Source organism: Coregonus clupeaformis, chromosome 17 (genome assembly GCF_020615455.1).
Source record: "Coregonus clupeaformis isolate EN_2021a chromosome 17, ASM2061545v1, whole genome shotgun sequence".
NCBI lineage: Eukaryota > Metazoa > Chordata > Actinopteri > Salmoniformes > Salmonidae > Coregonus > Coregonus clupeaformis.
This window is the reverse complement of record NC_059208.1, coordinates 49,225,315-49,239,510: the sequence shown is the minus strand read 5'-3', so window position 1 is coordinate 49,239,510 and position 14,196 is coordinate 49,225,315. Positions and strand designations below refer to the sequence as shown.

Here is a 14,196-nt window from a genome sequence, read left to right as displayed (position 1 = left end):
GAAACTAACTAGATTAACCCTTTTATGTGTGGATTAATTGTCGGAGTAGAGGACCTTGTGCATTTCAGGTAAAATAACAACCCAATGTTTATATCCCAGGACAAATTAGCTAGCTAGCTAAATTGCCATTCATGTTTAATGCTTTTCGACTAGTCCCCAAATTAATATAGTTGGTTCAGAGTTTGTTTTGATATTTCAACCTGCGTGTCCTGATCGCGTCTGTTGTGGATGGACAAAATGAACATGCGCGCGATGGCGGCGGGTCTAGTCGGCATGTTAGAAAGGGATGTCATATGACTAGCTAAGTGATAATAAAAAAATATATGCATTAAAACTGTTTTGTTCAGTTTGACGGTCTTTTTGAGTACTGCTCAAAACCAACCGATTTAGACTCGGATATTAAGTACGCAATATTTAAGAACGTCTTTACAGTACACATGAACACTCATCATGCACTGTGTCTTTAACGGGTTGAGCCCCTGCTAGCCAATGAGATGAGCCGGACACACTGTACCCGGAAGAAAGCCGACTGTATGAGCAATGATGAGCTGTAGCTAACATGTACATGATTAATTATATCGCTATTTATTTCACTTTTATTTTAACCGGTGATCTTTTTATATAATTTAAAGGCTGACATTCTCGTATGAACCTGGTTGGTAACTTGGCTCCTATCACAAGGTTTGGCTTAGTTAACATGTCAGCAACAGCAGATCACTTCATGTATTTTGCTTTTGGAAGCAACTTGTTGAAGGAGAGACTCCAGCTGGCGAACCCCTCGGCTATATTTCATTGCACCGGTCGACTGAAGGTAATCAGGTCCGCAGCGCCCCCAGTAGGCAAACTACGTTTAGTTTGGATTTTACGGACTCTTCTGATGTAGCTAGTAGGAGATAACCAACAAGTAACATAGCGTTCTTTCATGGCATTCAATAGCCCAACCGGCCGCATGATAACGCTATAATTCTACGCCCTAGGGTTCTCGGCGCTAGGAGTTGAATTACATGGAGCACATTAATTTCCTCCAGTCTATATAAAGAATAGAATGACCTCGAATAGAAAATGAATACTATTGTCCTCACTTACACAGCAAAAAAGTGTCTGTCACTGGGGTCACACAGTAGGCTATGTGACACATCCAAAAATGCATTGTCATAGTATTCTAACAGGGTCTAGCTTTCTCTTTCCCATCTCTCCTCCCCCAAACCTCCCCAGCAGGACTACACATTGAACTTTGGTCTGTGGGGGGAGCACATTGACAACCGTTGGCATGGCGGAGTAGCAACCATCGAGCAGAAAGAGGGGGGAGAGGTGTGGGGGGTGGTCTGGCGGATGAGCAACGACCACCTAGCCAGCCTGGACCAGTGAGTCACACACACACATCAGTGAGTCATCTGATGGCAACGTACATTCTATGGTCCAGCCTGTACTTCATCTCGTCTCTCAATTTTGTGTGTGTGTGTGCGTACGTGTAGGCAGGAGGGGGTGGACAGGGGTATGTACTTCCCCCTAGAGGTGACAGTGGAGACGGATGATGGGGCACTACTCTGTAGAACATACCAGATGAACCGCTTCCACGCCTGTCCCCCCTCGCCACAATACAAACAGGTACACACACATTGGACACACACGCCTGTTTTCCCTCACCACAATACAAACCGGTACACACACAAACCTGCCCCCCTCCAAGCAGTACAAGCAAGTGAAAGGAAATAACGTGTATGTGTGTGTGTAGGTGGTGTGTTTAGGAGCCCAGCAGAACGGTCTACCAGTGCAGTACGTGAGGAGACTAGAGGAGGTTCAGACCAACAACTACAGCGGCCCTTCTATCCTGGACCAGATCTCACAGGTCATTAAGTAATTCTGATATTTTTTTCCACTAATTGGTCTTTTGATTTGGTATTTTGACCAATCAGATCAGCTCTGAAAAGATATTTGATGTGAAAAGATCTGATGTGATTGGTCAAAAGACCAACTAGTGGAAAAAATATCAGAATTGGGCTGCCTGTGTAAACGAAGCCAGAGTGCGTCTGAAATGACACACTATTGGGCTCTGGTCAAAAGAAGTGCACTATATAGGGTGCCTTTTCGGACAAACACACAGACAGACATCATAAAGACTGATATGCATGTGATGTGGCTTTGGAGAGATTTGATGACGAATGGTTCAATTGAAATGCAATGGGGCCTTTGGAGAAATGGGAGACATTGTAATGTATTTAATAGACGTATACTGCATGAAATCAGTTACTTCTGAAATCAATTGATTTGATGTAAATTGTTGTCATTGTTTCTTAAACCTCTGAAGGATCTCTGCTCCCTAAACTGTATCTGGTACAATTGTCTTTTCAACAAAGTGATTTTGTAGTCATTAATGACGTTGAACATACAACTATGTATATACAGAATTATCACCATAGTGTCACAGTACAGATTCTGGAGTTGATTTGTGCTTTAGTTTTGACTTAATTCAACAAATACAAACTTGTGCAAAATATACATATCACAAAGATGCTTGAGTAAATAAAAGGTGTTTTAAATCAAACGTACATTTTTTTTGCTGTATGCTACCTTTTTAAATTGATTTTACACAACCACAGAAAAAAGCAATGAATCAACAGAAGGTCAACAGAAGATGTGATTTCATAATTGACATAAATGTGTGTAATTGAGACTCAAAATTAGCAGCATGTTTCAGTCACAGCACTTAACATCTTCTCCATTCCCTCACTCTGCAGCAGTACAGCTGATGATCAACAAACTCATTATTACATTGACATACTGTAATACAAAAGCAATGAACATATGCTCCCCCCCATCCCCATCCCAAATGTACCCCTACCCACTAAGCTGGTGTAGATCTGAGAGGATTAGGTCGCTGGAGGTGATGGTCACGCTACCCTGCTCAGACATTGCATGCTTCAACCAATCACTACCCTGCTCAGACGTTGCATGCTTCAACCAATGGTTGCGTGCCACGTCATCGACTGTGCTGTCGGGCACCAGAACTGTTTTAGCAGTCCGCCCACACCAACACTCTCAGAAGACCCAAAACTGGGTCCTGGCCCGTTCTCCACACTTGAAGTCTATGCCATATTATGGCAAGAACAGCTCAAATAAGCAAAGAGAAATGACAGTCCATCATTGCTTTAAGACATGAAGGTCAGTCAATACGGAACATTTCAAGAACTTTGAAAGTTTCTTCAAGTGCAGTCGCAAAAACCATCAAGCGCTATGATGAAACTGGCTCTCATGAGGACTGCCACAGGAATGGAAGAACCAGAGTTACCTCTGCTGCAGAGGATAAGTTCATTAGTTACCAGCCTCAGAAATGGCAGCCCAAATAAATGCTTCACCGAGTTCAAGTCACAGACACCTCTCAACGTCAACTATTCAGAGGGGACTGTGTGAATCAGGCCTTCATGTTCGAATTGCTGGTATAAATGTGTCCTTTGGTCTGGAGTCCAAATTGGAGATTTTTGGTTCCAGCCGCCGTGTCTTTGTGAGACGCGGTTTGGGTGAACGGATGATCTCCGCATGTGTAGTTCCCACCGTAAAGCATGGAGGAGGAGGTGTTATGGTGTGGGGGTGCTTTGCTGGTGACACGGTCTGTGATTTATTTAGAATTCAAGGCATACTTAACCGGCATGGCTACCACAGCATTCTGCAGCGATATGCCATCCCATCTGGTTTGGGCTTAGTGGGACTATCGTTTGATTTTCAACAGGACAATGACCCAACACACCTCCAGGCTGTGTAAGGGATATTTACCAAGAAGGAGAGTGATGGAGTGCTGCATCAGATGACCTGGCCTCCACAATCCCCCGACCTCAACCCAATTGAGATGGTTTGGGATGAGTCGGACAGCAGAGTGAAGGAAAAGCAGCCAACAAGTGCTCAGCATATGTGGGAACTCCTTCAAGACTGTTGGAAAAGCATTCCAGGTGAAGCTGGTTGAGAGAATGCCAAGAGTGTGCAAAGCTGTCATCAAGGCAAAGGGTGGCTATTTGAAGAATCTCAAATATGAAATATATTCTGATTTGTTTAACTTTTTTTTGGTTCCATATGCGTTATTTCATATTTTTGATGTCTTTACTATTATTCTACAATGTAGAAAATAGTAAAAAATAAAGAAAAACCCTTGAATGAGTAGGTGTGTCCAAACCTTTGACTGGTACTGTATGCAATGACTAACATGACAAGAGGAACTGATGATGCACTACCCAATTTCGAAATTGCACCTTGTGCATTCTACTATTACAACTTTCAAGAGTAAGTTTAAAGCCGGACTGAGACCCCCACGCCCCCCCGGGAACCACTGTGCTAAATGACTCAACCCCCCCAAAAAAGACATGTAAGTATTGTGATAATTTCGTATCGTGAGGTTCCTGGCAATTCCCAGACCTACAAAACAGTAGGCTAAACTTCACAGGCTTGTGTCACTGGTCAGACGTAGATATAGGTAAAGTAGATTCACAGACCAGCAGGTCAGACGTAGATCTAGATTAAGTAGATTCATAGGTCAGCATGTCATGACGACGTGGATGAAGTAGATAGATGGTAGACATGCTGTGGGTATCTGAGCCCTTAGTCCAAGGGGTGCTCTGGACACGAACGATTCACCTCAAACCACTCATCTATACACCTGAGAGAAAGAGAGAGAGAGAGAGAGAGAGCGAGGGGGACTACGAGTAAAGTAACAGCATCTTACTGTAGTCAGGTAGGTGTGTGTGTGTGTAGTTACCCTTTGTGATATATACAGAGACAGGGGAGTCTAGAGATGGTGTCTCCCTGCTCCATCTCATCTAGACAGATGGCACACTCCCCACTATCTTTCGCCAGAACGTCCTCTGGGACACAACACAAACAAATCAATCATCACCATCCTGACATACCATGCTAGCCAATCAGAAGGCATCCTGAACCAGCAGGCCAGACAGGCAAACTAACACACACACAATCACACACTCACCGTTGTAGCGGAGTCGTGATTTGGTGAGACACATGATCAGATGGATCTCCATCACATCTGATGCCACAAATGTACTGCACACAGGACAGAGAAAGCCTTGGGAAAATAGAGCAGGACATATCAGCACACACACACTCCATCCAACCAGCCCTTTTTTTCGGTCTCGCCACAAACTTAGAGTGTGTTTGTGTGTGTGTGTGTGTGTGTGTATAAATAGGTCAACCATGTTGTGGTCATGTCTCTGCATAATGACCAAAGGTCAATTCATGATCATGATGACATTCATGGTTCCTTAAGAAAAGTTTAATAAGTTACAGACTGATAGACACTCACTCTCCAGTACAAAACCTATATTTGTGTGTGTGTTTGTGTGTGTGTGTATGAGACACGTGCCATGAAGGAAGTACGTGCTTATCTGTGGCCTAAATGTGCTCCTCTCGCCCCACAATGTATTTCACAGGGAGAAAGCACATTTGTCATCTATGTGCTTTCTCCCTGTGACAGGGTTTAGAACAACACACAGTTTCCTTGTTGTGGAATAAGATATCATGTAGACCAGGGTTTCCCAAACTCGGTCCTGGGGCCCCCTCTGGGTGCACGTTTTGGTTTTCCCCTAGCACTACACAGCTGATTCAAATAACCAACTCATCATCAAGCTTGGATTATTTGAATCAGCTGTGTAATGCTAGCGCAAAAACCAAAACATGCATCCAGGCGGGAACACACATCAGGAAACCCTAATGTAGACAGTCAGGACCAGGAAAACACACACACACACTTTAGCCTACCTCCCAGTAGGTGAGGGGACAGGTGAAGTGGTAGAGAGCCAATCATCAGCCGGTGTTCTCCTCCTCTCTCCCCGTCTCCGTCTGTCTCCGCCAGGTCCAGACTGCTACTTAACACCTCAGATCTGCTCTGGCCACCATGGGGTATACTCATCCCCGTCTGGTGGACACACACACACACACTGAATGTCAAGATACTGGACATGGACGTGAGTGAATCACACAGGCATAACTGACCAGGGTTTTAACCCGTTTGCCACAACACTGTGTTGGCCTCCTGAACTAAAGCTTTGCCATTGGCTTGGGGAGCTAACACAAATCTTCAGGTGTCAGGCAGTTACTCATCATGCAAGTATGGTTCCAAACCACTTCCATTACACACACCTGGTGGTAGGAGCTGGGTCGGGTCCCTCCGAGGTAGTGAATTCGGGGGCCATCAGGCCCGGCTGTGTATCTGAACTCTGGGGTAGTGCTGCTTTCAGAGGGTTCAACAGGGCTAGAATACGCCCGGGTTCGACTCTGAGCCACAGCGCTACTCTGCCTGACACCCATGGTGGCTCCTGTCCTATTCTAACTTCCCAAAGTCCTATAAGGTCTATAAAACTGAACAGTCCTAGAAAGTGCTCTTCAATCTCATGAAGCCTTTCAAAAGTCCATCAGGGACAGGTGTTGAAAATGGCCATACACAATGTGCAAAGCTTCAGATAATTGTTTATTGTATATATCATGTCACTATTCAAATAAACCATAAATAGCCTAGAAAAAACGCTGAAACTCGATGTTACAAGAGAGACAGAGAGCGAATGACAGTGTCCAGTCCAGCAGTTGGGTTAACAGCCAAAACAAAGAGAACAGCCAAAGTAATAAAAGTGGTTTGAAAAGTCAAAAGTAAGCTCCAATATAATTACGGACTGATTCTCGACGGACAGAATTTACTGCCAACTCGCTTCATTCTCCATATCGAAGTTTATTGGTGCGTCGCGGCATTATTCCAATATTCCATCCGCTATGATAATGGGCGGTTTGCCGCACAATAACTCTTACACCGCGACAGTAGGTCCTACTACTTTAGTGAGTATGTATGCACTTTCTCGATGTTTCTCGACGACAGACTGTCGAAACGAAAGCGGCATCACTATGATCTCTATCTGCTCTGCTGTAGTCTAGTCTGCTGACTGTGATTGTTAACAGGAGCGAAGCAATCAATGGTCGAGTTGGTTTTGAATGGCCCGATCCCCCGGTTGAGTCGAGATTTAGCTTAAAGACCAATGGAATGGTCTAAAATGTAGAAACTCCACCCACCTGGGGCACCAGCCCATGCAAAAAGATTGCCCTAATGCCTTCCTCCTCCTGTGTGTGTGTGTGTGTGTGTGTGTGTGTGTGTGTGTGTGTGTGTGTGTGTGTATGTGTGTGTGTGTATGTATGTGTGTGTATGTATGTGTGTGTGTGTGTGTGTGTGTGTGTGTGTGTGTGTGTGTGTGTGTGTGTGTGAGTGTATGTGTGTGTGTGTGTATGTGTGTGTGTGTGTGTGTGAGTCAGGTCAAGCGACATCAAGCCCATGAACAACAGCAACAGTTGCATGGACACAGATTACGCTATAGACATAGCAGATGTTTAGAAAAAGCCAGGCAGTTATAGAATTGTCATATTTAATATATATATGTACATTATATTTGCATATCAAAAACCCAGTCAGACTCACTGCTCCCTCCACACGTTTTTTTTTAATAGAATACCTTCACACACACTGGAGGACAGAACATAAAACACACATTAGCATGACAGATATTCAGTTAAATAATGTAAATAAAAAATAATGTTCATAAGCCAAAGTAAAGACTTAAAACCATTCGGAGAGAGAGTTACATGTATTGTAGTTGCCATGTTCAGAGAGAGTAAGAAGTGTAGGCCTAGTTTAGTAAGGTGGAAGACCGTTGCAGGTAGACGTTGCCTGTAGAAACAGATCTAGGAACAGTTTACTTTCCCCAATCCCAATAAGGGGGAAAAATTACCTTGGATCAGTGTCTAGACACAACTTCATCCTACTCCTTGAGGTCCGCGGGGATAGTAAAAGCGTAGCAGTGCACTGATGGTGGTGACAGACACACATACAAAACACACACAAATACACACACACACACACACACACGCACGCAATATGAAATAAACACACAGATACAGCAGCTTTTGGCCAACTTCACAGCAGTACATAAGGGACAGTTTCTACCATAGGATTACATTTCTGCTCTATTCCTCCCTCTACTTTCACCGCTAACATTGTTACAAGGTCACAACAATGTGCTGGTTTGGCTAGCATTGTGTGGTACAGTGGATGGTTACAGTCAGGTGTTACATGGTTGACAGTGACAGTGCTCTGCTACGTCTTGGTGGCCTGGCTGGGGAGGGAGGGAGGGGAGTATGTTGTTGGTGCTAGACTAGTTGATTGTTTGTCTTTAGGTGGAGATGCTGAGCAGGGTTGGAGAGTGTTGTGTTTATCAGCCTAGAACCAGCATGGTAGTGGTTAGTAATAGTAACTATAGTAATGTTGTAGCCTACTGTATGCATGACTGTCTGTTGTGATTGCTAATAATAATCATGTTGTATGGCACGGCTGTGTGTGCGTGTGTGTGTGTGTGTGTGTCTGTGACATTAGAAGGAGTGCAATATCTGGAGAGCAAAGCTTTTGATAAGTTAAAGAACGCAATGGTACATTTCAGCAGGCTGTCCTGTGTGTTTGTGTGTGTGTCTGTGTACATTATGAATCTGAGTATACATTATGACTTTGTATAGTCGCTACAGGGTCGTTGGGCCTGTGTATTGATGCAGGGGATGAGACCAGAGGCGTGGGTAGTTATTGTGGCCCAGCCGGACACCTCTTCTGTAGGCATCACTGCTGGCTGACTCCCATCTGCTGGTGGTCCGGCTCTGGTTCGTCCTCCACGCCTGCATGGTACTGCTCAAATGTCTCATCATCTATGTCTGGTAGACCCAGCAACTAGAGAGAGAGAGAGATGTTATATATTATATGTTATGTAATATTCTTTAGGAGTAGTGTAGTTACATTTAAATTTTTTAAATTTTTGTCATTTAGCAGACGCTCTTATCCAGAGCGACTTACAGTTAGTGAGTGCATACATTTTTTTTCTCATTTTTTTTTCTTCTCCATTCTTCTCCCCGTGGGAATTGAACCCACAACCCTGGCGTTGCAAACGCCATGCTCTACCGGGGCGGCAGGTAGCTTAGTGGTTAAGAGCGTTGTGCCAGTAACCGAAAGGTCGCTGGTTCTAATCCCCGAGCCGACTAGGTGAAAAATCTGTCGATGTGCCCTTGAGCAAGGCACTTAACCCTAATTGCTCCTGTAAGTCGCTCTGGATAAGAGCGTCTGCTAAATGACCAATTATTATTATTTATTATTACTCTACCAACTGAGCTACATCCCTGCCGGCCATTCCCTCCCCTACCCTGGACGACGCTGGGCAAATTGTGCGCCGCCCCATGGGTCTCCCGGTCGCGGCCGGCTACGACAGAACACCTAGTTGTTTTATTTTATAGCGTTAGGCTACTTACAGGTCTAAAGGAAGTGAAGACTTTGTCCAGGACCTCTAGCAGAGTTTTCTTCCCGCAGGAGGAGATGTAGTCCTGGGCTAGCTGTAGGAACGGCAGGCAGTCCTCACTCTCACTCCATACATGCTGTAGACGGACACACACACACACACACACACACACACACACACACACACACACACACAGGTTATTAACATAACCCATATAGCCACATTGTCACATTATTACCGTATTACTGTGCTAATGTCAAAGGTATACAATACCAGTCAAAAGTTTGGAAAAACCTACTCATTCAAGGATTTTTCTTTATTTTTACTATTTCCTACATTGTAGAATAATAGTGAAGACATCAAAACTATGACATAACACATATGGAATCATGTAGTAACCAAAAAAGTGTTAAACAAATCAAAATATATTTGAGATTTGAGATTCTTCAAATAGCCACTCTTTGCCTTGACAGCTTTGCACACTTTTGGCATTCTCTCAACCAGCTTGACCTGGAATGCTTTTCCAGCAGTCTTGAAGGAGTTCCCACATATGCTGAACACTTGTTGGCTGCTTTTCCTTCACTCTGCGGTCCGACTCATCCCAAACCATCTCAATTGGGTTGAGGTCGGTGGATTGTGGAGACCAGGTCATCTGATGCAGCACTCCATCACTCTCCTTCTTGGTAAAATAGCCCTTACACAGCCTGGAGGTGTGTTGGGTCATTGTCCTGTTGAAAAACAAATGATAGTCCCACTAAGCCCAAACCAGATGGGATGGCGTATCGCTGCAGAATGCTGTGGTACCCATGCTGGTTAAGTGTGCCTTGAATTCTAAATAAATCACAGACAGTGTCACCAGCAAAGCACCCCCACACCATAACACCTCCTCCTCCATGCTTTACGGTGGGAACTACACATGCGGAGATCATCCGTTCACCCACACCGCATCTCACAAAGACACGGCGGTTGGAACCAAAAATCTAAAATTTGGACTCCAGACCAAAGGACACATTTTCACCGGTCTAATGTCCATTGCTCATGTTTCTGGGCCCAATCAGGTCTCTTCTTCTTATTGGTGTCCTTTAGTAGTGGTTTCTTTGCAGCAATTTGAACATGAAGGCCTGATTCACGCAGTCCCTTCTGAACAATTGATGTTGAGATGTGTCTGTGACTTGAACTCTGTGAAGCATTTATTTGGGCTGCAATTTCTGAGGCTGGTAACTCTAATGAACTTATCCCCTGCAGCAGAGGTAACTCTGGGTCTTCCATTCCTGTCGCGGTCCTCTTGAGAGCCAGTTTCATCATAGTGCTTGATGGTTTTTGCGACTGCACTTGAAGAAACGTTCAAAGTTCTTGAAATGTTCCGTATTGACTGACCTTCATGTCTTAAAGTAATGATCGACTGTCTTTTCTCTTTGCTTATTTGAGCTGTTCTTGCCATAATATGGACTTGGTCTTTTACCAAATAGAGCTATCTTCTGTATACCCCCCTACCTTGTCACAACACAACTGATTGGCTCAAACGCATTAAGAAGGAAAGAAATTCCACAAATTAACTTTTAAGAAGGCACACCTGTTAATTGAAATGCATTCCAGGTGAATACCTCATGAAGCTGGTTGAGAGAATGCCAAGAATGTGCAAAGCCGTCATCAAGGCAAAGGGTGGCTATTTATATTTTTGATTTGTTTAACACTTTTTTGGTTACTACATGATTCCATATGTGTTATTCTACAAAAATCCTTGAATGAGTAGGTGTGTAAAAAACTTTTGACTGGTAGTGTATATAAATGGTAGATGTTGGGTAGATACACTAAGTTTTATATGAGGTCAGAGTACAGCCAGTAGAAGAAGAACCCAGAGATTAGAGAGCGAGATAACACACACCTCCAAGGACAGGAGATCAAGTAGGAGTATTACTGGAAAAACTACTGCTGTAGTTCCATACGTACACATACATGCGCACGCAAACACACATACACATACACTGAACATCAAGATACTGGACATGGACGTGAGGGAATCACACAGGTATAACTGACCGGGGTTTGAATCCGTGTGCCACAAGACTATGTTAGCCTCCTGAACTAAAGCCTTGGCACGCCCATGAGCTCTCCAGGGATTGGCCAACCCTAAATGGTGTCCCCCTGTGACCGAGAGGGACCGGTGCATTCACTGTGTGGGTTAATGTTAGAATTAGGGTTAGTGGTTAGGTTTAGGGTTAAGGTTAGGGTTATGGTAAGGTTTAGGGTTAGGTTTTAGGGAAAATAGGATTCGGAATGGATTACTTTTTTAGGTCCCCACGAGGATAGAAGAACAAAACATTTTGTGTGTGTGTGAGGGAGTGATAGTGAGAGAGAGAATCAGAGAGGGAGAGAGAAGGAGGGAGAGAAAGTGGCGGAGATGGTGGGGATGTGGAGGATGGGACCTAGTGCAGTAAACATTCCCAGACTAGAGAGACCAAAGGAGGATGGCATTAGGCCTACATGAAAAAACACATCTGGATCATACAGGAGCTGAGTGACTCTGTATGTGCATTACATGTTTACATAGAAAATGTATACAACATGAGGTATTACTGCCAGTTCCCTATGGAGGGATGCACGGCTATGAGTCCTTCTAGGCCCCACTACCGCTGCGGCTGCTGACATAATATATTTACTGCCGGGCGCCGCGCCAGGCGAACTGTGGGGACTAGAGAGCAGCGGACGCTTCTCTAACAAAACAACAACAGCACTGCTATTGCAGGCCTGTGTCTATATGCGTAGGACAGGCGGCATGCCCATAGCAGCTCAATGCGGTTTATCACAGCTGTCTGCAGATAAAACGAGTCACGGCATATAATGCGGCCAAAACAACATGCGCGCCAGTCCGGTGCACCAAATCAAACTGCAATGACATCATTCCCGTTGCGCACGCACACACACACACACACACACTGCGCCGGGGGGACCCGAAAAGCAAACCCCAAAACACTGCAACCACACACACGCATACACAAACACATACACATACATACGCACACACACACTTACGAAATTATCGGTCCCTCCGGTCATGTTATCGGGACAAAGGACATAGAAGGAGATTCCCGGTTCCACGTAGAAGTCCAGTCTTCTCTCATCATCCTCCTCCGCAAAGATCAGATCGAACGGAACCGACGAACACCATTTCTCCGCCACCTCCACCAGCTGTTTAAACTCCATCCTCCTCTCTCTCTCTCTCTCTCTGGCCTCCTCTCTCTGTCCTCTACGTTAGTCCTGACGGTCTGGTCTGTGGGGGTCCGGGGCGCCGGTATAGACTAGTCTGTGGTCTCGTGCCCTCCTAGTGATGCTGCTGTCTCTCGGTAAATAAAAACAGCTGACCGGACAGACAGCTGTAGCCTGCAGTTTCCCCTAACGCGCCATGCGCGTGGCGAGAGAGACAATATATTTTCACTATCGCATTACACTGGCTTCACGGTATTCGGTAACGAAAATGTGTTTTCTCAAACCCTCATCCTTTCTTTAGTCCATTAACCGATGAGATCAGCGGGGAGCAGGACGTTCTGGGTCGCATACATACGTTACGCACGCGTTCTGGAACGTTACGCCCCTTAACGATTCAACGCGATGACGACTGGTTGAGACGCGGCACCGGGCTGTCATCGATAAATTCCGTGACTACATACGAAATTATTGTTTTGTTCTCAACAAGCAGCCAGAGACTAACGTTCAAGGCTATAAATGGGAAAAGGGTGTCGTTTCAGATGTATTCCCTATTTAAATTGTTATTCTACATAGAGCAGTAGGCCTATAGGCCTAATCTTATTATATAGGCACTGTCTATAATATTTTTATAATAGTAAGTGTAATCACAAGTAGGCCTAGGCTAAAAGCTGTAGCCTAGGCCTAGCCTACTTATTGCAATGATACTAGGCTAACTTCCTTTACCAATGTTTTATACTGAAGTTTATTTATTCATTCATCCTGAATGAATGAGGCAGGCTTTTCAGTTCACACACCTTACATAAAGTGCAGATAATGTGGGTGTGTACTGTCTAGGCTACCATAAATAAATACTGTACCGTGTGTAGGCTACCTGACAGAGGTCCAGAGGTCCGCTAGGTGACAGCAGCACCCTATCTATATTGTCCCTGTGGTGAAATGAACCACTGGACCACGTTCAGACGATGATCACATAGATATGGCACCCTGAAAACTATACTCTATATGCTGTACACACGGTAGAAAGAACATCGTGATCCGTCATGTTTGTGTGTGCGTGTGTATGTGGGGGGGGGGATTGGCATGAGCCAAGTATGACCCCACATCAATCAATGTGACAACACTCCAATGAGCAGTGGTGGAAAAAGTACCCAATTGTCATACTTAAAGATACCTTAATAGAAAATGACTCAAGTAAATGTCACCTAGTAAAATCCTACTTGAGTAAAAGTCTAAAAGTATTTGGTTTTAAATATACTTCAGTATCGAAAGTAAGTGTAATTGCTAAAATATACTTAAGAATCAAAAGTAAAATAAATAATTTTAAAATTCGTTATATTAAAGTAAACCAGATGGCACCATTTTTACTTTAAGGATAACCATGTGCATGCTCCAACACTCAGACATCATTGACAAACGAAGCATGTGTTTAGTGAGTCCGCCAGATCAGACGCAGTAGGGATGACCAGTGTGACCCGTGTAGCTCAGTTGGTAGAGCATGGCGTTTGCAACGCCAGGTTTGTGGGTTCGATTCCCACAGGGGCCAGTATGAAAAAATAAAATAAAATAAATAATGTATTCACTCACTAACTGTAAGTCGCTCTGGATAAGAGCGTCTGCTAAATGACTAAAATGTAAAATGTTAAATGGATGTTCTCTTGATAAGTGTGTGTATTAGAGA

At 44.3% G+C, this 14,196-nt stretch overlaps 3 protein-coding genes across 4 annotated transcripts; 1 reads left to right on the top strand and 2 right to left on the bottom strand.

Moving 5' to 3' along the window:
* Positions 1-165: 165 nt before the first annotated feature.
* On the top strand, positions 166-1,935 carry ggcta (gamma-glutamylcyclotransferase a). 2 transcript variants are annotated; one of them, XM_041901962.2, is made up of 4 exons: positions 166-811; positions 1,216-1,364; positions 1,476-1,608; positions 1,736-1,935. In XM_041901962.2, the coding sequence occupies exons 1-4, from the start codon at positions 647-649 to the stop codon at positions 1,859-1,861; spliced, it is 573 nt and encodes a 190-aa protein (XP_041757896.1). In that variant the 5' UTR covers positions 166-646; the 3' UTR covers positions 1,862-1,935. The 2 variants fall into 2 exon arrangements, with proteins under 2 accessions (XP_041757896.1, XP_041757897.1); XM_041901963.2 differs by having other exon boundaries at positions 167-811; positions 1,219-1,364.
* Positions 1,936-4,243: 2,308 nt separating this feature from the next.
* Positions 4,244-6,947, bottom strand: LOC121585641 (E3 ubiquitin-protein ligase znrf2). The gene is made up of 5 exons (XM_041901965.2): positions 6,142-6,947; positions 5,761-5,917; positions 4,973-5,068; positions 4,745-4,850; positions 4,244-4,645 (listed from the first exon to the last, which is right to left on the bottom strand). The coding sequence occupies exons 1-5, from the start codon at positions 6,307-6,309 to the stop codon at positions 4,588-4,590; spliced, it is 585 nt and encodes a 194-aa protein (XP_041757899.1). The 5' UTR covers positions 6,310-6,947; the 3' UTR covers positions 4,244-4,587.
* A 419-nt stretch (positions 6,948-7,366) lies between these two features.
* mturn (maturin, neural progenitor differentiation regulator homolog (Xenopus)) lies at positions 7,367-12,887 on the bottom strand. The gene is made up of 3 exons (XM_041901966.2): positions 12,345-12,887; positions 9,325-9,447; positions 7,367-8,752 (listed from the first exon to the last, which is right to left on the bottom strand). Exons 1-3 carry the CDS (start codon positions 12,513-12,515, stop codon positions 8,645-8,647), a joined length of 402 nt encoding a protein of 133 aa, XP_041757900.1. The 5' UTR covers positions 12,516-12,887; the 3' UTR covers positions 7,367-8,644.
* Positions 12,888-14,196: the final 1,309 nt, after the last annotated feature.